Source organism: Mauremys reevesii, linkage group 5 (assembly GCF_016161935.1).
Source record: "Mauremys reevesii isolate NIE-2019 linkage group 5, ASM1616193v1, whole genome shotgun sequence".
In the NCBI taxonomy this organism is placed as follows: domain Eukaryota; kingdom Metazoa; phylum Chordata; order Testudines; family Geoemydidae; genus Mauremys; species Mauremys reevesii.
In genome coordinates, this window is record NC_052627.1 from 29,433,733 (window position 1) to 29,456,307 (window position 22,575).

The following is a 22,575-nucleotide window of genomic DNA, read 5'->3' on the forward strand; positions in this document are numbered from 1 at the left end:
ACATGCTTTGCTTTGCTTCTCTGCTCCTGGCTGCGGCTTGGGCTTTCTTTCTAGGAAGGTGAAAGTATAACGCAGTCTCTGCTAATGGCATCCTGGTTAAAGAGCTGCTGCTGTACTTTCTCCAGTGAAAACTACAGATAGCTCGCTCTGGATATTAGAAATACAAGAACAAACTGGGCAATGTTTGCACTTCCTCTTCTTTTCTCTTTTTTTTTTTCAAGAATTAATAGAAGAGGGGTAAGAGCTCAAAGCATAGAAAAATAAATACAGGAATCATTGTGTGAAGCTTAGATTACTTTGTGTTAACAGAGATTGCTCTGCACTGATTCACACTGCCATCCTTACCCCTAATGCGCCCTGATTTAACAATCTTTCTAACGACCAACATCCTCAGGACGTTTTAATTAGGTAATTCATTAGGGAGTCAATACAGACATTTATATATTCTTTTAGCTCAAGTGGTTAAGCACTAATTTCGCAATGATTATAAACCACTGGAATATGCAAGGCATAGTCGTTTTAATTTATATGCAAATCAACTGGTCCGTTTGAAATGCTTACTTTTTTTTAACAATTATTGTATTGTAGCATCGGGATCAACGGCCTGAATGAACAATTTAGAAACAAGATCTGGATAGGAAAGAAAATTTCGAGCAGCCAACAAATCAATAATGTTTGAGGCTGTTAAACACAGCTAGCCATTGGTATTTACATACTCGCTTGTTGTCAGATAGGGAGCGGACGGGGGGGAGGCTGGGAGGGGACGGTTGCTTGCTTGCGAGGGTTGAGATCATAATCCAAGAGAGAAGAAAGTAGATGGTGGTGAAGAGCCCTATCACCACACTTTCTAAAATAATAATCCTGTGCCTCTCTCATTGGTGGGGGTTGGCGCAGGGCACAGAACGTTTGCCTTGGGTATTCCTCGCTATTTGATCATGGGTTGGGTTGGTTTTCCCTGGCCGTGGGAGAAGCGCTATCAGTTTGACAGTACCAAAGCATCTTCATTCCAGTTTTGGTTTGTCCAACAGCTGATTTCAAGAAGTAAAATACTACCACTAGGAACCCTCGAATACTTTTTAACCAACATGCCCTCACTCCTCGCTATGCCAGGTGACTGGAAATGGATCCTGTTAATAATAATGTATTAAAACGGCTTTTTCTGCATGTTGGAAGATGAGTAAATGTAGGCGTTTTTCAAATCATTGCAAAGGGAAAATGTGTGTCTGTGGGACTGTTGTGAGGTTAGAGGCGTTACCGGTCCGGAATAATGGAGTAATCCGAGCCAAAAGGTGTTTATGTAAAACTGTGCCAGTCTTGAAATGCAGAATTAGGATCATGTCAGACTCCTGCTACAAAACTGCAGTAGCCCAAGTATTCAAAACTGGTCCCGCGAATGGTGAAATGCTGCTCATAGCTACCGTTCGTCCGATTGTTTCTTTAAGTTGTTGACATTGTCTGGGGTAAATTGGAATACAAATACAATCACCACGGCCTTTCCCTACTCCAGAATTCTAATATTACATTTACTGCCTTGGCAGAAAGGAAAAAAATATGGAAATGCATGTATTAAGTCAGCTCCACAGTTTCCAGACACCCTGGAACCCCTATTCCACAGCAGCATGTCTAATGTATTCCCTGGTGATTCTGGGCATTAATTAGTTGTTTAATAGGAGTATGACTAAAAATGTAAAAGAAGGATTAGGAGCGTGAAACGTATGTCCAGCTCCTTCCACACACTCGAGGAGGGAATGAAAATCACCCTGTATCTTATGTTTCTCTAGGAGCCATTTGCATTTCCCACCAGCTGCTCACTTCAGCTGTACCGATTCTGGGCCAGTATAAGTGCCCAGCTCAACTCCTGATCCCGCTGCAGCCCCGACGTGGGGGTAGCAACAGCTCAGGGCCAGGCGAGAGCCCAGACAGAAACGGGACAGCTTCAGCAAGCGGCTGCTGCTTTAAAACCTCTGAACCAGGAAAGTGGGGGGACTTGCGCAAGCACAGCTGTGTATGTCTCTCTGTACAGAGTCCTCTCGCGCATTCTTCGGAGGCTTCAAAGCAAACCCAGTCACAACACTGGGTATTTATTTACCTTCGTTATTATATCCAGTACCCATATGAATTAAGACACACAAATACGCACTTATTTCACCGAAAAAATACGACTGAAGGTTGTGAGGACCGATCCGAATCTTTTTCATCGACTGCACAATTTTAGATGAACTCTGGTGGATTTTCCTCTCTTCTGTTTCTTCTTCAGATTGGTTGAGAAACTTGTATTAACTTAGCATACCAGTCCCAAGGACAGAAATCCAGAGTGCCAAGAACAGATTATTTTTTTAAAGAAAGCTCATACACATGCATTTTGATTTCTTTCAAGTAAATCAATTTGTTTGCGGCGTGTTTAAATGGACAACACTTAGCGTTTAAATAGATTTTCTACTCGCGTCATAAATTCTTGATGATGTTAGAATGCAGTTCAGTTTCTTTAGCAGCTAAAGAAGATAACCCTTTCCATAAAATTACTTTGTCAGCTCTTGCCATTTTCAGAGTAATTTGCTTTCATCCTCAAAAATTACTACCACATTTACTACTAACTAAAACTAATTCAAAACATGAAATACTTCAAGAAAATTCACACAAACGTATTATATGAATCGTCAGAAGTAATGAAAACAAATATGTCTATTTTTCAAGTAGTGCAGCTATATACGGGAAGTCACTAAAAATATTCAGCAGGAAAGTAAATCATTTGTCTGGTTTAACTATATGCTTTCCGCGTCGTATGCTTTTTTAAAAAATACAGAGAATTTAATAAAATCGAATTTCAATGGATGGTGATACAAACTCAACTTAATGTTTTGGATATTAGATTGTTTCCTTAAACGATGTATTCGGAATATCAAACGTTGGACGGAGAATTCAGATAACTTCAGTCGTTTCTCATAAATATATATATGTACGTGTGGGTGCAAAAAAACCTAGGGATTTAAAAAATATCGCACACGATGTTTGTTTGTAATCACCTTTCACACCCAGTAGTAAATTTGTCCGATTTGTATAGCACTTTACTAGCGAGCCTATACAAATAAATCGCGATAAAGTTTACAAATACCTATGTTCTTTCCTAATGACAAACAAAACATTACGTTTAAATGGTTAGGCAGTTGTTCGTGCCCTCTATCTATAGCTTCCTACAGTAGCACACGTTTTCAGAAGCAAATGTAAATATCTAGATAAGCACAATATTGCGGGGGTAATACCGTTCTTGCAGAACCCTTAACCTCGTCATTTTAAAAAATGAGTTATCAGCGACCCTGTGTGAACTTGTTGGGTGCATCTACAGCAGAGGAAATTCTAGACTTAAATGAGCTTCTGAGTCTTGTACATCGCAATCCCTTCATTAAAACTGGCCAGTGCCTCCCCTTCCCAGCTGCACACTGGGATCCGCAATGTGTTTTCAGTCTGGTCCGAGTTGACTTTGAACTAGTGGAACAGTCCTGAGCGGGAGCAAAATGACCTGGCCCTTTGCGCAGACTTCACCAGCGCTGCGTTTCCCATCCCATCTCTCTCTCTGGAGCAAGCACGCACAGACCACTCTCTCTCCCTCTCTCATCTCTAACTATTCTTATTCCTTGGCTTGTTTCTTCTCCCCCTTTCCCTGTTTTTCTTTTCTTTTTCCCACTCCCCCAAACACACTGACACACACACACACACACACACACTTTGAGTTTTTTTCTCAGAATTTCTATTACTCTTCATCCTTTCCTGCCTCGTCATTCCCATTTTCGCGCGGGTGTGTCTGACATACAAAGGCTAATAGAGCATAGAGGTAATGTAGATCCTATTCTTAATTGCCCTGCCTTCACTCCGGTTTCTCATTCGGTGTCTGTCTCTATTCCCCAGCCTGACTCTATTTGCTTATCTCCCGGCTTCCCGCTCCTCTTGTCTGTGTGTCCCCCTGCCTGGCTCTTTCTTTGCAGCTTGTATCCCGCCCGCAGCTCCCCTCGGTGTAGCGCTGTCTCTGCCGCCCCTTCCCCGGCTCCGCTGCCCCCTGCGCTCCCCCTCGGCTCCGCGCCTGGGTGCAGTGAGTTTGGTGGAATCTCTGCTGACGTCACGTCGCTCCCAGTGCAGAGAGGGGGCGAGAGCGAGGGAGCCGGAGAGTGAAAGAAAGAGCGAGTCAGACGGGGGAAGATCTCCGATCCCACAGCGAATACACTCGTGTCCCGTCCCCCCCTCCACGGAACCCTGCGCTCTTCTTTGGATCCTTTATTACTTCGGCCCCCGCGCCGCTGGCGCTGCAGTCAAGCCAGCCCCCAGGATTTGCTCCGTCTCCAGGAGGAGAAGAAAGAATAACGGGGTGGAAAGCTCAACTAGTAGCCGGTAAGTGGAGGCCCATCCTTCCCTGGGATGTGAGATAATGCGAGTCCGAGAATTGGTTCCACTGCGCGGGGATCCTCCCGGTCGGTGATTTGTGTGACTCTCTGATGTCTCTTTTCGCGAGCTAGGGCCGTTCCGGACAGACGTGAGTCGAGCCGTTCTGGGGACTTTGCGCTGTTTTTCAGTCATGGCAATAATGATCTATGGGGGCAGTTCAATGGCAATAGAGAAGATCGTGAGTTGTCTCGGAAAACGGTGCAGCTCCCAGAACCCTCCTCTACCTACTTCACGTTAATACATCTGGAGGGATTGGCGTTCCAGCGATAAAAGGAGTCAAGTCACTGAGGGTGGTTTTTTTTTTAAAGGCATCTAATGTTTTGCCTAGGAAAAAAAATCCAGCTATTAAATGAGGCCTTGAGAATACTACCTGCAAGCCAGGCCCTTTTGCAGAAGAGAGTTTAATTATTTATATCAGCTCAGATTGGTCACAATTTTAAAATTGTGTCTTTCTAATAATGCTTTTAAATTAGTGCGTTTTGTTAATTTATTTTACTGTTATTTAGATTATTAATTGTACGTTGTTTGTGGAGGGAAAATATTGTCTCGATTACATTCCTCACAGTGCTTTTTTCCTTCTCCCCCTCCAAAATAAAATGAAAATGTTGTGGATCGCTTCCTCTCTAACTATGCGTACCTTAATTTCTTTCCTAAACGCAGCATTCCAGAACATTTTTTTTAATTAAGTACATCATTTACTGTAAGGAAACTTAAATCAAGTTAGGGAAATAAGTCACCTAAAGCTTTAAGAGTTTTACCTAGTTTCAGACAATTGCATATCTGGGAAGTAAACGAGGAGCACAAAGGAATTGCATATGCTTTACATGAGAAAGTGGAATGTGTGTACCGATAAATGAATAGCCTTACGTATAACCTTCAAGAAATATTAATACAATAGAAATAATCTAAATCGTTATCCTGTGTTTACTAGATTGTAAATAGCAAGGTTTGTTTGTATTTCCAGTACAAGGAAACATCCTTTATTTACTCAAGTAACCCTTACGCACGAGAGCAGTCACTGGGACTAACTACGGATTACTCAAGTGAATAAAGATTACAGGATTAGGTCTTAAATTAAGCACCGATTTCGTTTATGAACCACCTACAATAACACCTACCATATTGCAAAAACTACTTACTCCAAATTATGGCCGGTGGTTCTGTGATATTAAAATGTTTTGCATATGATTTGCAAGATATTTGCCAGGGCCTCAGATTAATTTGTTTCTAAAATAACACCAATGTGTAAAATTTACCTGATATTGCTTATTATTAATCCAGGTCAGCTATAATTTAAGTGCTCAGAGCAGATTGTTAATTAACTGAATTTCCCCAGCAATCCAAGAAAAAGAAAATACTGCAACAGTCTATGAGTTTGCTATTTGTTTTCATTTATAAAAATAATTAAATAGTTTGAAGGTGACAAAGTGGATAGGAGAAAATAAAATAAAAACCATAGGGGAGAGCAGAGCCACTGCTAAATGATTCAGCATTGCCATTTCTGTAGTCAACGGAAAATTGCCTCTTCTTTTATGCCCATTCCCCTGTTGAGATTTCTTATAAAAATTAAAAGAGAGAAAATTAAAATCAGCGGTGTAATTGGGATTTGAGCGGCTGAAGCCAGGAGAGAAATAATCCTGTCTAACAAAATATATTCATCCCAGGACAGCAGCATTTGAGGGGAGAGAAAAACTTCCCATTCGAAAAAAAAAAGACGTTGTGCATCTCAATTTGTTAGATAAATTAGCCATCAAGGAAAGCGAAGAGGCAAGGCAACTGAATTTGTCATGCAAGGCTTGTCTTGACAGAGCCGGTTTAAGGACCATCAGAGAGGAATTAAGGTTTTCTTAATTGCCTTCCCTAAAAATTTAGCCACAGTTCATGTACTAGGCCCAGCTATTGGAAGAAGCATGTAATACAGATCAGAACTCTTCCTAAATCCGTCTTTGGCTTTGAATATCAATTCCTGCATCATAATAAGAAATGTCAGAAATGTCCTGAGAAACATACCTTGACCATTTTTTTTATTTTTATTTTTTAAGTCTCATTTCCTAGGAGAAAATCCGTGTTATTTACAGAGCTGCAAACTGCACTGGAAAATGTGAACGTTAGTTGGTTCAGCCATACTCATGTAGATTATTAATTATTGTTTTATTATTATTTATTTAATCAAAAATGTTTGTAAACGCCAGTCTGCGGCATTTTAGGTACTAGCTAATAATACACCCAGTTCAGACAATAAAAAAAGAAGAAGAAGAAGGAACGAAAGAAAAGATTACCGAAGTGATGATGACATGCAAATTTCCCCAGAAATTATCATAAGTAAACATTTGAAGCCTGGACTAATAAAATCCCATCTGTGTTACTTCATATCGAGTTAGTAGAGAGCTGTGATAATGAATTTTGTAATATCTCACGAACAGACATCTCAATCAGGCACTAATCCTGTGATTTTACTGCAGAATCACTAAATCTGGAGCAGCCAAACGGCTGCTCTTTGGCACAGGGATAGCGAAGGCGCACCTCCAGCCGCGACCAGCAAGTGCTCCCAGGCTGGAGATCCTAAACTGTCACAGACCGGGTTCCCACTGCCTGGCCAGCTAGATTAGAAAGAGGACGCTCATGGCTCGCATTGTCAGGTTTCCCCAGGATAGGGAAGCAGCACGTGTAATCAGCGGCGTATCCTTAATGAATACAAATGATATTCTCTCTAGGATACACTTCTGCAATCTGCTTGTGCTTCTGTTTTACCTGCTCTTAACTACAACTACTCCATTGGTGCTTGGTTTACTGGTTGAACCTCGCTGAAGAGAGAGCAGAGCACAATGGAGTATGAGGGTTTCCTACACCAAAGGAGGCCGTGGTAGCCTTTAGAACGTAATACAGAGAAAGAGACAATGAAATGAAATAGAGCCTACCCGCTAGTAACTTTACATTATTTTAAAGTAGATGATTATTTGAAAGTGCGAAGCCCCTTTTGTGCTTCTTATAGGAAAGCTAAATCTGCTGCATCAAATGTTACCGTCTAATTTACACTCAGTTTGTGCATGACATGTATTCTATCCTCTGAGCAAATTATGAACCAACAAACAACAGGGTTAAAATGTGCTAAGGAAAAGTTTGGTTGCAAAGTTTTAAAATAGATAAGTGTTTACAAAAGTCCGTTCGCCATTCACAAATAAATTACGCGATTCTTTAAAGGGAGTAAAGGCAGAAATGTTTGATCGCCTGGATCATTGTGATCATTATGACTGCCCTTTAATACCAGTGTGCCCCTTTCTGAGTGAAAAATAAGTGAACTTGATTCTGATTTTTTTAAAATTTATTTTGTACAAATCTTTACGAAAATATGTTAGCAACATGTTTCACAATGACTACAGCACGGCTCCTTTGAGGTTTGATTTTTCTTAAGCATTTTTTAAATAAAATCCAATACATTTGATGTTTTACAGATAACGGGTGATGGAGTCCAACTGTCGTAAGCTAGTATCGGCTTGTGTTCAATTAGGTAAGGACAATATTTCCGATCGCGTCATATGAACATATTCTTTATGTAGGCAGAAGAGTGGTTTATTCGAATGTAAATGTTTGTGTATTATCCGTATGAGAGAGAGAGAGAGAGAGAGAGAGCAAAATATGCACGTATATTTTTATAATCACATATTACACTTACAAATACTGATGTGCAGATTGATCAAATATTATTTTCTCTCTATGCAGAGAGCTGATACTTTAATAGTCAACAAAATTGAAGATAAATGTTTTCTGGACTTTTAAATTATTTGTACTGCGGTGAAATTCACGCGAACTGTAATGTTCACAGTGATGGTGCTTTGGCAGAGTTCTACGTTTGACAGCCTCTCCTCTCTGTCTCTCTCCCTCTCGTCCTCTCTCCAGTAGGGGTGCAGCCCTCTACAGTTGAATGTCTTTTCTCCAAAGACTCTGATATTAAAAAGGGGGAATTCAGTGACTCTCCAGAGGGCAGGAAAGAGGCAACCAGCAGCAAGCTTTTCGGGAGGCAGCATCCCAGCGCCAACGGTAAGCGAGAGCCCCCCAGGGCGCCTCCCGTCAGTCCCACTCACCTTCCTATCACTCACCCTATCACTCGTGAGTGAGAAAAGGGGGAGAGAGACTCCAACAGGTTGGATGCTTAATTGTTCCCTCTTTGTTTATTCCTTTTTTTTTTAACTAAAAGCCAAAGGGCTTGTCTCAGGTGTGCAGTGACTTGTCCTGATTGGAGTCTAGTGAAAAGTGTGTTGGTTGTTATTTGGAGAGGGGACATGCAGAGGAAGTTTCCCAGACGCCTTTCACATCCTCCACACTCTCTCTCTCTCTCTCGAGCTCTTGTTTGGGAAGGTAGGCCGGTCCTGAGCTAAAACGTGGTCCAACAGCGACCTCTGCTGCTGCACATCTGCGCCACCGCACCGAGAAGTAACAAACGGGGGGAACTGGACAATGCTGCCCTCTTGCCAAAAAGTTAACTGGGTCCAGGTTTTTTGCTGTGGGGCGTGCAACTCAATTAAAAATGGATATTCTTCGCGAGGTATTTTCCCCGTGCAAAGAGCAGAGTGCACGTTGTGAATAACAACTTTCAGGGCCAGCTCGTGCGCTATTTTTGTGTGTGTGTATGTGTGTGTGTGTGTGTGTGTGCGCTAAGGCAACACTTCCCACGGAGTTCGAAAGGGGGAGGGAAGAGGGGTTGCCTGAGTAAGGAGTGCAGGCAGGAGCTGTCGAGTGGACTGTCGGGATGGATCAGCCTCCTTTTGATGCGACCCTTTCATACGCTTTCATTGCACATTTTTGCTGTGCTTTAAAATGTTCTCTTTGTGTACCTAATCGGAAGTGTTTGCGTCAGCATCTTTTAAAATTAAAGTTCCCAATAAAAATTGTTGCTAAAAGTTCAGAATAAGAACCATTTTTGGTAACTATCTTCCACTGTAGGAGGATCTCCCCACCCCCTTTTTTATTCAAGTTTTAGTGGCTCTGATATGTGACTACAAAATGTAATAAAGAAAAACATCAATGGAAACATATTACAAAGAAGAAAACAAGTTCGCTATTTCAAGTTCCTATTTAATCCAAGAGGAGCATAATTTTGTTTAAATAAAATACTGTATATTAAAGTGAATAAATAGTACAGGAAACTGGACTGAACTCATAATGTAAGTATTCCTGGTCTTGTGGTTAAACACTTACTTGTAAGAATATAGTATTCACCCTATTTGGCTAAATAGCTTAATATTGCTCAGATAACATCCAGTGATTTGCAATTGTTCGTTCCCCCATCCTCCGTTTGGAAGTTTTAATCACTGTTTGAGAGCTCCTTATAAAAATAAATGATTAGACGAGAGGATAGTTAAACATCAAGATTAGAGACAATTCCAAACCCTAAAGTATTATGACCCAATAATTTGTCATCCCGAAAAAATACATGATATTAAATTGTGCACAAATAAGGTTTATCAAAGTTTTGCACTTTTTCATCCACACGTAATAGCTGTTAAGTAATGTGGAGAGGAAGGATGACATTGGTTTATATATGGTTTGAGAATAACAAAGGCCTTTTTACCTTTCACCTTTTTTTCCCTCCATGAACAGGTGGTCTTAATCAAAGACTATAGCACGAGCTAATGGGAAAGTGGGGACCTTTCTGCTGTAATAAATTTATGAGTCCTTACAAGCCAGTTTTATTCTTCTAAGTATTTATAAAAATAATATCCACATATGCGCTATGACATGGTCGCTTTTACTTCCCTTGCTGAGAAACAAATGGTTATTTTCTTAACCATTAATTATGAGTCGGGATTATTGTATTACATGTAAAATTTCCTGCCTAGTGCAATATCGACAAGTCTATTTTTTACCCTTCAGACTGAGGGGGAAATTGCTATCCAAACATATTTAATACCATTAATTAAAATATGTGTTGAAGTAATGCTGAAAACCTTGAGTGTGCTGGCAATTTTCTGGAATTTTTAAATGGTAATATTTCGTGGAATTTGTTCTACATAGAGCTATGTGTAAATACAGACCGTTATATTAATACCTAATGAATAATTATAACTCCCGAAATGTCCTCAGTTGTTAGGATGATTTATTTGAAAGTAATATAAACAGTATATTCCTTTATTTAGCTAAATTATTTTATTTTCGTTTTCTGTTTTAAATCTTTTATTCCACCTTGTTTTTGTATCGCCTGGTTAGAAGGAAATGCAACGACTTCATCTTGTATGTCATTTACTTCTAACAAATCTTTCCCCTTCTGTCAAGGCTTTTAAGTTGCTGTATTAGGAAGTCAGGTATCAGAGACACGAAACAATTATTCTTTAGGAGCATATCCTGCCATAGTTTCTTTTGTACAATTACTGTTGAGGTCACTATGACTTTGGAGAAAAAAGATATGTAAGAGGGGGAAATCATAGGAAGAGAGCCTACAAAATACAAATGATTGTTGAGTTTCTGCAAGTGCTGAACATTTCCATAGCTCAGCAGAAAATAAAGGCTTTATTAGAATAAATGGGAATGTACGCAGTCATATTAATATCTGTACGAATATTTTCTTACTACAAATAATTTCAAATGCAAATATTCTAATCTTATATTTAGCCATAACATGGAATATAGGAAAAGTATTTCTTAGTGTCAAACCACATAAAACTATTAAAACTGTGTAGTGCGAGGAGGGTTCAGGAGGGACGCAGACAGCCACACACATTACATTTTATAAGTACTGTTTATTATGATTTTATTTTAATTTCTGTGCGGTGCCCTGGCCTTTTTGATAGGGCATGCTGAGTATATGCAATTATTATTTATCTTTTTGTAAATTCCACTTTAGAAATCATGTTATGTAATTAATAACCCAGTCATTGAAAAGCAGGCTCATAATATATAATGTTAAAATAACATATTGCGTTATTCCATCGCTCTCAACATCGCAAATTGATTATTTAAACTTGTTTAATTATTTGCAGCTGAATATTCAATAATTTAATCTCACTTTTAGAAACTCCCCCACTCATTCATCTTTACGTACATATTCCCCTGCAAAGTTAGGTACACCACTGTTTAAAGAAGATATTTATCACTTATTTTTGCACAAGTTAAAAGCTATCTATGAAAGCTTGGTAGCCCTCTGCGCCCCTCCACTCATAGTCTAGTTTCTTATAGGAACCCAATATCAACAGTTATCCTAATGTAGGTGTGTGAGTGGATGGCTAATAGATGGATGGATGGATATTCAACCGGATCCCAGCCTAACTGAAAATCTCTGTATCCTATTAGTTCAGCGAGATACAAATTTCAGGGGCACTGCTAGTGCAGATATTGTGGAAAAGCCACATGAGACCACCAAAATGTCACCGTAGCTAAGTGAGCATGCCAGGAAGTACAGTGGGCTGCTTGAACAGTGTCAGTACCAAAATGTAATTTAGGATGGCAACCGTGTCCAAAAAGGGGTAGAGAAGCCATTGGCATTTGGCTTCCTAACAACAGCTTGTCCAGTTAAAGGGAATCAGAGAAAATAACCTTCAGAAGAAGGAAAGAGGGACCCTGAGGAAGAAAGGCCTGAGTAAGATCAGAGAAAAGCATCTGGCCAGGGAAAGAAAGAGAGTCCTAAAACAGCAAAGGAAGGCCTAGGGCTAAGAGAGAGACTGGGAGCTGACCAGTGAAGGTGGGAGCCTTTGATGGAAGAGAAATGAGGTTTCCAGTTTCTAAATCAGCAACACACTCTGGTCATATACTACATTTCAGTGTTTCCGCAATTCACTAGGACTGAGTCTCTCTCCAGGGGCAATGCGATTGTAGCAGCTCCTACCCCAATTTTAAGTTTCCCTTCAAATATTCTCTGCAAAATGAGAATTAAAAGTTACTTATTGTTCCTTTGATTTTTTTTTTCATCGTCGTCTGACAATAATAGATGCAGCAGTTGTTAGACTGACCCCAGGGAAAACTAAATGTATAACGAAAGCTTATTCGTGAGGAGGAATATACTAATGGAACAATCTGATGTCTTCTTAATCCTATGTAAAAAGCTTTGTCGTCTTCCTAATATTGACTGAATGGGTAATTAATGGCTCTTCATCTAGGAGAATACCCGGTAATCCAAGATAGGCGAAAGACAACAAGCCAAAGGTAAAAGACAACAGGACTAGCTGGAGACTCTACATAAGAACTAATTTATCCATTTAGGAGAGTATTACGTCTAGCAACAATGATCTTATAGTAGATGAAGGCAAAAGTGGGAAAATAAATACCTGCAGTATGTCTTGCAAACACAGCAGTATCCAGCTAAGCAGGTCAGCTGAGCGCCTGTTTCAAGATTTCGCTCTCTCTTTCCCTCTCTCTTTCTCAGATCAGTTTAAATCTGTGCAGAATTTGTAGCCCCCGCCTAACGGTTACAAATGATCAGGAAACATAGGATTTACCATAATGGATCAAACCACTGATCGGATAGCTACTCCGGTATCCTGTCCTGACAGTGGCCAGCACTGGCTCTTTCAGTGGAAAGTGCCAGGAACCCCGCAGAAGGAAATCTGCCCACAATCAAAGGTGCTGGGTTTTTGTTTCGTTTCTTTGTGTGTTTCCCCCCTTCCGAAATCCCCATTGCACAGAGGCTGTGAGGATCTGGAATTTAAAGAGAACCAAAGATTCTACCAGAATTAAAAAATAAAACAACTTCTGACATTTTAATTTAAACCTTTAGCAGTAATGTATTACTCGGGTTCCTACAATTAGGTGCAGGGGGGAGGGTTGGTCAGCTGACAGCTTTTAAAATATTATTTCGCTAGGGAAATAAAAACTTCATCTCAGATTAAAGGTGAGTATTTTTTGGATTTATCTGATTTATGGTCACCATGACAACTAATGCCGAATGTTAGCTACCCTCATGGCTGGGGCAGGGGGAGGACAGGGGACGAAGCAATGGTGGAGTTTTAATCACAGTGTTGTAAATAAGTGACTGTAGTCTTCCCTTCTGACTATACCTGAATATGTCTCTATTCCTACTTCCCCCCACTCCAACCCTCCGCTACACACATGTTCAGGTAGAAATGGATCTAAGATAGCCCATTAGGTTCCGGGAGATGCTTCATAACTGGGACCAGCAATGATTCTATTCAAATTCTTTAGGAAGGTTCTTAACACAAGGGGACCCATTTGATCTATTATCTAGAACCCAGATCGGAGAAGGAGTTAGAGCCAGTTAGAGCCACTAGAGCAAAGGAACCCAAAAGGAGTCCAGGGTTTTGTCAAAAGAATCTTGACAGAGCTGAGGTTTTTTCTTCCATCAGCGCCTAATATTCTAACAACCAAGGGATTCTGCAAACTATAAATCGCCTAATCCTTCAGCTCAGAATTTCAAATGTGCAACAGTCACTAAAACTGCGTGCTGTGCACTATATAGAAAAGCATGGTTTTGCAGTCACTTACATGTGTAATTATTCTTGACATACTAATAGAAACAGGAAAGAGCTGACAATAAAGACGTCAAAGCAGGGTAGAGTAGGGTAATGTAGGGTGGGGTGTTCTTTGATTAATTAAGAATTTGGACCAGAATGTGGGAAGGGAGAGAGACACTAAAGAGACAGACATACCAAGTTTCCAATTTATAATCTTTTTTAAATGCCTATTTAAAAGGAGCGTGGTTGGCCACGCATCCTCATATTCTTCCATTGTTAAAGTCCATAGCAGAATAGCTGTGGAGAACTGACCGTTTCGTTTCCTTCTAAGCTAAAGAACAGTCCCTAGGATTCTGTTGCAGGGCTTTTCCAAATGGGGTTGAACTGTAAAATCTAACACTAAATAAGACTAAAATGCATAATCGGTTGCTTAATACAGTGACAAAACAGCATGGCTCTATATCAGACCCCCAAAATCCTCCAAACCATTTGTCTGGACGAGAGAAAAGGAAACCGAATTCAATCTCTTATCAGAGAACATTAAATCCCATTGCTCACTACGAGTTACACCGTGCATTTGCGCATGTGGAGTCTTGTGTACAAAATTGACCAACGTTAAGCTTTATGACAGAGGCAAAAAATCATAATGATTTATTACCAAACAAGTTAGAATTCAACAGAGCATCCCATTACAGAGCAAGCCACAAAGTGCATAATAAGTGCCTTGCAGTTTCCAAACCATACATATGTCTTTTCGTTAAATCCCAGGATTCAAGGAAAGGTTTGCATTTCTAAACTAAAAAGCCCCGTCTTCAAAAATATAAATGAAGAATAGCTCTTCCCCCTCAACACACACACACTTTGCCCATACTCCACGTATAAAAGTGGAAGCCCTAGATAAAAATAGGAGCCTTGTAATCTTTCTCCTCCAACCCCTCTCCCAGATCGCTTCTGTTCTTTAACCAGAGGGAGATTTATTCCTTTACAAATTGTGTCAAGGTAATAACGGTCTCGTGCTTCTCTAATTTTCCCCGTAATTTGCAATATAATCCTGAAATACAGAATTAGAAAATAACAATTGTTATATTAGCCTTGTCCACCCACCCATCTCCCGGACTCCCTTTAAAATACTGCTCCGATAGAACTGACTTTGCTGAAGTTCTGAACCTCCAAATCTAACGCGCAGGAATGTCCCAACCTTGCGTTTAAAATAATGACACTAGGAGGCATTGGTTTCGTCCTAATGGAGTCCTTTCATTAACAAGGGCTTCGGGGATTCATTGAGTACAGGACCACAGTAATACAGCGAGGTTAAGAAGAAACTGGAATATGATTAGTAAACAAATTGTGCAGAATGGAGCTGGATTCATATTGACTTAGTTATAGGTCATCTACTGCCGGTGCAAAGGGAGGAAATATTTACTTTGCACATATACTTTATGATCTTGGGGGAATTAGAGGAAATTCAATAAGAAAACGGCTAGAATCATTTTAAACCCCCTATTTAAAAGACTTAAGCAAATTAGAGTCTTATCAGATTAAAATCCACTACAAATGTAAGAGCATTGTCTCCATCGAAACGCTGTGGGGTCTGAGGAAAGAGATTCTTTGCCAAATCTCAGGGATAAAACACGTCATTTAAACACCAGATAATGAGCAGAATGTAAATTAATTTAACCTTCTTTACCAACAGGCTGTTAAAGTAATATGTATAATTTAGCGATAAGTAAGACTGCAAGAGATAATACTGAGAGAAAGAGCATCAGCTAATAAGAATGACCTGTCAAAAAATGAATAAAAGAAAGGGAAGCTTGGAAGTTGTGTTGGCTTAAGAAAGGTCACGACTGTGGGAAACTCCCAGACATCTAGAATTGTGAAGAGTAATTATAAGTATAGGAACAATCTCAGTAAATTGCACATACATCTTCAGTGTCTGGACTAGGTCGTGCCATTAAGCGGAACTCTTCTAATCAATGGGGTGCTACTTAACCCCCCCGGCACTGCTATGGCCCACTCCCGATCCTACTGTAAATATTTGGAATACGGTGTTTTCTTGCAAATAGATTGAAAGGAGACAAAGGGATAGGTTCAAATATATTTGCCTTTTGCTTTATCTGCGGGACAAGCCCATCTTCTGATTGAAGAATCTTCCAGTCATGTGGCCAACACGGAAGGACACACAATCTCCACACTGTGAGATTTGCTGAAGAACTCCCCATGTTTCTACTATCTCACACCAACAAATATTGCAGTAATATAGCAGGACACGGAAACAAAATCAGAATGTAGGAGGGAGATTAGTTCTTGGTTGGTGCTCTGAGACGCAGCCTGTGGCAGGGTTTTGTACTGCCGCCCATCACCGTAATATCTCGGCGTTAGCGGTGTCTGATTCATCGTAGTCACATTGTTGCTCTAGATTTCTCCGTTCTTTCCTTTGGATAATTTTGGTTTGACTTAGTAATTTGTTCAAGACGACAGGAAAGAAAATGGTCTCTAAAAATAAAAGGAATTTAGAAAATGTCCCTGGGATCAGTTGTTTGAAATCTCCTTGAAATGGTGGGTGGCTATATATTGCATACAAATGAGATTTTCTTGGTTTTATTTTCCTTGAAATTGTAACAAGAAAATAAATGAGATAGTAAAAGAAAAGTGAGAAATGTCAAGGTTTACAAATATAGTGTAAGGATCAGCTAGAGAGAATCTCGTTCATTGCTTTCCAATGAAATTTAAAAGATTGGTATAATTCGAAAACTACCAATTTTTCGGCAAAAAAATCTATTAGTCAATCTAGTATAACGCTGTATAATTTATTATCTATTTGATTGATTAGCGGCCATTTAGACTTGCGTGGTATTTTTAGTGTTGTCGTTTCTATTCAACAAATCTGTAAAACGAGACTATAGTACTAAACACTTGCTAGGATCATGCGTAAAAGAGTGATTTCTCTTTGACAGTCTAGGTTTTGTTTGTTTGTAAATCGGATTTATAAGCTGTCATTTGTCCTGTTCGCAATTATAGAAAAGCTTTTTAAGACTAGGGTAATATCCATGATAGTTTGGGTTGAAATTTTAAGATCAGTTCGGTTTTATTTGTTTCTTCTTCTTTCCCTCAGCAGCCTGCTTTTCAGTGTAGAAATGTGTCAAGCCAGCATCGTATGTTGTTTCCCCATATCACTGCGGAACGTTAATAAATGTTATTTCTAAACATGTGTGGGTATATATAGACATACTCCCCAACACACACATATCCCTTCACCCCCGTTTGGAATCACCTCCTTTAAATACCCAATCTCTTGCCATTTGGGCACGGCAGGTTTCACAATCCCCTGGTCCCGCAGAGTGAATTACTTAGCCCAGCCCTGCTTCTCTGATAGGTCGCGGTTATTATAGTCTGCCTTCCGCCTAGCGCTTCCTGATTGGTCCGGAGCGACATCATTCCTGCCCTGAGCAGCGGGTCCCGGGCGGGGGAGGAAGGGAGGGAAGGGGTCGGGTGACATCACTGCCCGGGGAAGGCCTCCTCTGGTTTTAAGATGTTGGGCAAACAGGGAAGCGGCTGAGCTGATCGGGTCCATTGCTCGCCTGGGTGCTGTGTGTAGATGTGTGCACAAGAGAGAGTGGCTGAGCTGGGGAGGGCTGCTGCTGCTGCTGCTGCTTCTGCTGCTGCCTTGGATTTAATATCATCTACCTGCCCCTGTCACTCTGACACTGACTGACTGACACTGTCATCGCCTTAGCGTGTCAGGCAGGAGACTTGGTTCCTATGGTTATTCATTATTATTAGGAATATTATTATTATTATAGGGTCGAATTTTCCTTTTTTTTATCATCTTTTTTTTCTCTTCCTGCTGCCTTCACGCCACAAAGAAAACCCCGTGCGCCTCTGTGTGTATTTTCCTTGAGACTTTAGCTAAGGCTGGCTGGACTTGCACGTTAGACTTCTTAGGGCTCTTTCAGTAGAAAGGGTAACAAGTTTGCTTCTTGGACGCCGTCCACCGCTGCTGCTTTTCTGTCTCCCACTGGACCAGGGAGCCATACAGGGAGTTGAGCCTGCACCTTCTGCAACGCTGCGCCTTGGAGAGTGGGGTGCAGTGTGCATATATCTATAGATATAGATATATCGCTATATATATATACACACACACATAGAGACACACACACACAGAGAGAGAGGACTATTTGGCTTTCTTTTGCCGATGAACTTCATGAAAGATCCGTTAAGCCTGGAGCGCCTGGGAGCCCGGAATAAGCTGTGCTCCACTCCACCTTCCTCCTCCTCCTCCTCCTCCTCTTCATCCTCTTGCCACCATCACCAGTCGGCCCTGGTCATGGCTTCAGCTGTAGCGGCGGGGCAGTCTCGCTCTTCCCTGGACGCCTCCAAACACCGGCTGGAGGTGCACACCATCTCGGACACCTCCAGCCCCGAGGCCGCAGGTAAGAGAGTCCATTCCGGGTTGCGGCTACACCCACCCATCCTGCTGCCTCCCCCCGCTTACAAAATCCCCCTGGTAACTTCTGCATCACCCTGTCCCCCAGCTCAGTCTCGCTGCTGATCCCCCCTCCTCCGCAGCCTCTTCTTATTTTCTCTTGAGAGAAGGAAGGTGAATTGGAACCGCGCTGAGGTTCCTCTGAGCGTCTCTCCTGGCAGCAGAGCCCGGCTGATTGCCTTCGGTCTGTGTGTTCATTGGGAGCATAGGGAAAACCCTCCCCCCGTATAATGAATTGCTTCTGCAGGGACTCTCCGGCGGGTTTGCATTGGGATTCACTGCGGCTCCCATTTGGCTGCGGATTGCCCCAGCATCCAGCTGCGGAGAAAGGGAGAGAGACTCCTCGGCGCCCTTTAACCAGGGAGTTGTGGGGACAGACGGTCCAGAAGGCGAGAGCAAGGATATTCAACCGGACAACTATTTAGTCAGATCCTCAGTGAACCTTAATGCGCGAGATACAATACGTGTAGGGACTATCATTTACTTGGTATTTGGAAGTGTATTTGAATCAGGGTCTGATGATAACTATATTGTCTCCATGAAATACTAGGGGCGTGTTTATTATAAATACATATGTACAGAGAAGGTAACGCTATGTATCTGGATACAGAACTATGTGCATACAGATAAATATTATATCTGCATCTTCTATCTGTATTTATATAATCTGTAGATAGAGTCTCTCACTATAACCTATAGAAACGGATATATCGATCTATGCGGCAGAGAGTGTGTGGGGGTGTATATACACACCTAATTATCTTAGCGGTAAATACACAGGTTAAAAAAATTCAATCAAACGAGCCTTCTCTCTGTAGGGAAATAATTGCCACCTTTCTCGTAGCATTAAGGAGCAGCCTTTTGAACACTGGGTGCCCTTCTTTTCCAGAGAAAGAGAAAAGCCAGCAGAGTAAAAATGAGGATGCCGGGGTTGAGGATCCCTCCAAGAAAAAGAGGCAACGGCGGCAGAGGACTCATTTCACCAGCCAGCAGCTGCAAGAACTAGAGGCCACTTTCCAGAGGAATCGCTACCCAGACATGTCCACCCGGGAAGAGATCGCCGTCTGGACCAACCTCACCGAAGCCAGAGTCAGGGTAGGTACAGACGCCGAAAGCCCGATGCTGCCTGGAGGTGGGGGAAGCGTTAGACCGACTGCAGCTGCTTTCGATTTCGGTTTGCGTTCCAAACTTCAGAGCCTTTGCATAAAAGCATCAGGGAGCGAGACATTTATGTCAAGGCGAGACAGATTATGATCTCCCTCCTTGGAATATGGTGCGTTGCACGTTTCGCCCTTACTGTGCAATGTGTTCTCTTCCTTTTGATCGAAATGCTAATGAAAACATTAGCCAAGAAAGCAACTTGAAACAGGCTTCAACCTGTGCTGCCTCTAATGAGAAAAAGATACAACGTACACAAGGGCTTTTATTTCCTCATAGGCATTCGGGGCATGCCCTTCCTTGCATTTTCTCTTTCTTTTGGTTTCATAACTACCCAAGCGCTTCTCCCCTTCCCCCCCCCCTTAGATTTATGGTACTATCACAGTGCTAAAAATGATCAGGATTATGGGCCAAATCCTGATCCTATGCAATCCCATTACTGCCAGGCCCTTGCTCAAAAATAGACCAAAAATGAATCTAGAGATCCTTGCTATTGTCAGATATAACCCATGGTTCATTTATTGCTCTACTGGTATAAGGATTCTATAAAAATACAGTAAACAGAAAAAACCTGTTTTATTTCTGGAAAAAGTCTATTTAGTCTTAAATGCTTTAGAATTAGATTAGACCTATAAAATAAATGAATAAGGGCCTCTGTTTTCAATTAGGAACTAACTTCATCTCCAGAAATTTAGACGTAAAATCTATTTTAATTAAAAATAGGCAAGTTGTAGACTTCAGACTGAACTGAATAGTGGAAATATACAGTGAGTAATTAAGAAGTATAAAAAGGGAGAGGAAAAAAATCAGGCTATATGTGTTGTTGGTTAATTCAAGCAGAACGGGATTGCAAACTGTTTGAATCTGTCTGGTCTCATTGTTATTTTAAAAAGTAGTCTCCTTCATATAGGCTGTTTCTTATTGAAAACAGTCACTTTGCATTCTTTGTCTATAGTTAGTAGACTCCTGGGTAAAATGTCGGATTATAAAACGTTAAGGTAATTTTAGCAGCCACTTCACACTCTATATTTTTATTCATGAGCTGCAATATAACTGATGGATGTTTTGTGAAGATAGCTGGAGAAACATTTGCTGCTTTACGTTGACAATATTTTGTGACTGTGAGTGGGGCATGATATTGGTTTATAGCTGCGTGTAAGCAGTGTCAAGGATTAATTGTACAGTTAGAGATTTGTAATGTAAAACATCGTTTGTGTAAACAAAGAGGAGCCAGGGAAGGCCTCTAGTACACAAAATAACTTTGCAGGAGGCTGGCTGACAAATCAGACACCAAGATGTGGATTGGAAAGATTTGCAGAAAGGCACACGTTTTAGCCATTGTCTGGAGCGAGGGACCTTAGATCTCATTTAGCACGTTGTTAAAAGGCAAACTTTGCCAAAAAGCAGGAGGACACGTTTGTTTATAAGTGTTTGGGGGTTCTTGAAGATTAGCGCACGGGGAGTTTGCAATTTAAACAAGCTGCTGAGATTTATTAGTATTTTCCCTCTATCTGTAATCGGAAATATAATTTTTCTCCCCTGGCAAAACTCTGCAGGTTTTCTACGCGTTTTGCATTCGATTTGCAGTTTTGATGGGTTTTTTTCCCCCCACGTAATGTCTCCCGTTTTGTAACATGACAGGGAGCAAATGTTGTAAACGCGGTGTCTTTTGTGACGGGAATGTGTGTTTCGGAATCACAAAAGAAAAACTAATTTGCAAAATGTGTGCTCTAAAACAAATATTTTCTGTGATGACCTGCAGCTACCGCAGTCTGAATGTGATGGAACAAAAAATCGCTAACGTATGCGCTGCGGTTCCCGGAGAGCTTCTCTGGCGATTTTGCGAACTTCGGGGGGTTGTAGATTTGAGTAACCATTTTAAATACAAACGTCTGTTAATAGTGAAAAATGCAGTCCCGTTTTACACTGGTCAATTCTCCTCAGAGGAACGCGTGATATCTTTTGTATTACCGTCACCGTTAGCAAAATGCTGTGATTTTAAGTTTTTGCATAACTAAACCGCGCCTGACCTTATTTATTTATTTATCTATTTATTTATTTTAAAGGTTTGGTTCAAGAACCGCAGAGCCAAATGGAGAAAGAGAGAAAGAAACCAGCAGGCTGAGCTTTGCAAAAACGGCTTTGGTCCACAATTTAACGGTCTAATGCAACCCTACGATGATATGTACCCCGGCTATTCTTACAACAACTGGGCAGCCAAAGGCCTGACCTCGGCCTCCCTTTCCACCAAAAGTTTTCCTTTCTTCAACTCTATGAATGTCAACCCCCTGTCTTCTCAGAGCATGTTCTCCCCTCCAAATTCCATCTCCTCCATGAGTATGTCTTCCAGCATGGTGCCCTCTGCAGTCACTGGGGTCCCTGGTTCCAGCCTGAACAGCCTGAATAACTTGAACAACTTGAGCAATCCCTCTCTGAATTCTGCCGTGCCAACGCCAGCCTGTCCTTATGCTCCTCCAACACCTCCTTATGTTTATAGGGACACATGTAACTCTAGCCTGGCTAGTCTGAGACTTAAAGCCAAGCAGCACTCCAGCTTTGGATACGCCAGTGTTCAGAACCCAGCTTCCAACCTGAGCGCCTGCCAATACGCTGTGGACAGACCCGTGTGAGATATTAAAGTATAAAATACTGAATGGGAATCCCTCCCCCTTCCCACAAAGACTGAGAATTATACTAGAAAGTAATGGGCACTATAGAGAAAGAGAAAGAAAGGAAGGAAGAAAGAAAGAAAGAAAGAAGAGAGAGAGAAAATGAAACCACTGAAATAAGATAGTCCCTTTGTTTTCAAAGGACCTCCTGCAGATTCTGACATCTTTCACTAAGAGTATTTCCAACAGTTACAAGAACATATATATATATATGTATATACACACATATATATACATATATATATGTGGACAAATGTTTGACTGGATATGATATGACATTTTAATGTTACTATAAGCTTGTTATTTTTTAAGTTTAGCATTGTTAACATAAAAATGACTGAAAGGATGTATATATATGGAAATGTCAAATTAATTTTATAAAAGCAGTTGTTAGTAATATCACAACAGTGTTTTTAAAGGTTAGGCTTTAAAA

At 41.0% G+C, this 22,575-nt stretch overlaps 1 protein-coding gene across 3 annotated transcripts; it reads left to right on the forward strand.

Moving 5' to 3' along the window:
• The first annotated feature begins 4,310 nt into the window (after window positions 1–4,310).
• PITX2 (paired like homeodomain 2) lies at window positions 4,311–22,321 on the forward strand. 3 transcript variants are annotated; one of them, XM_039541318.1, is made up of 5 exons: window positions 4,311–4,380; window positions 7,887–7,942; window positions 8,332–8,472; window positions 19,205–19,410; window positions 21,540–22,321. In XM_039541318.1, the coding sequence occupies exons 2-5, from the start codon at window positions 7,897–7,899 to the stop codon at window positions 22,101–22,103; spliced, it is 957 nt and encodes a 318-aa protein (XP_039397252.1). In that variant the 5' UTR covers window positions 4,311–4,380; window positions 7,887–7,896; the 3' UTR covers window positions 22,104–22,321. The 3 variants fall into 3 exon arrangements, with proteins under 3 accessions (XP_039397252.1, XP_039397253.1, XP_039397251.1); XM_039541319.1 differs by having other exon boundaries at window positions 8,335–8,472; XM_039541317.1 differs by lacking the exons at window positions 4,311–4,380; window positions 7,887–7,942; window positions 8,332–8,472 and adding an exon at window positions 18,018–18,262.
• The last annotated feature ends 254 nt before the right edge of the window (window positions 22,322–22,575 follow it).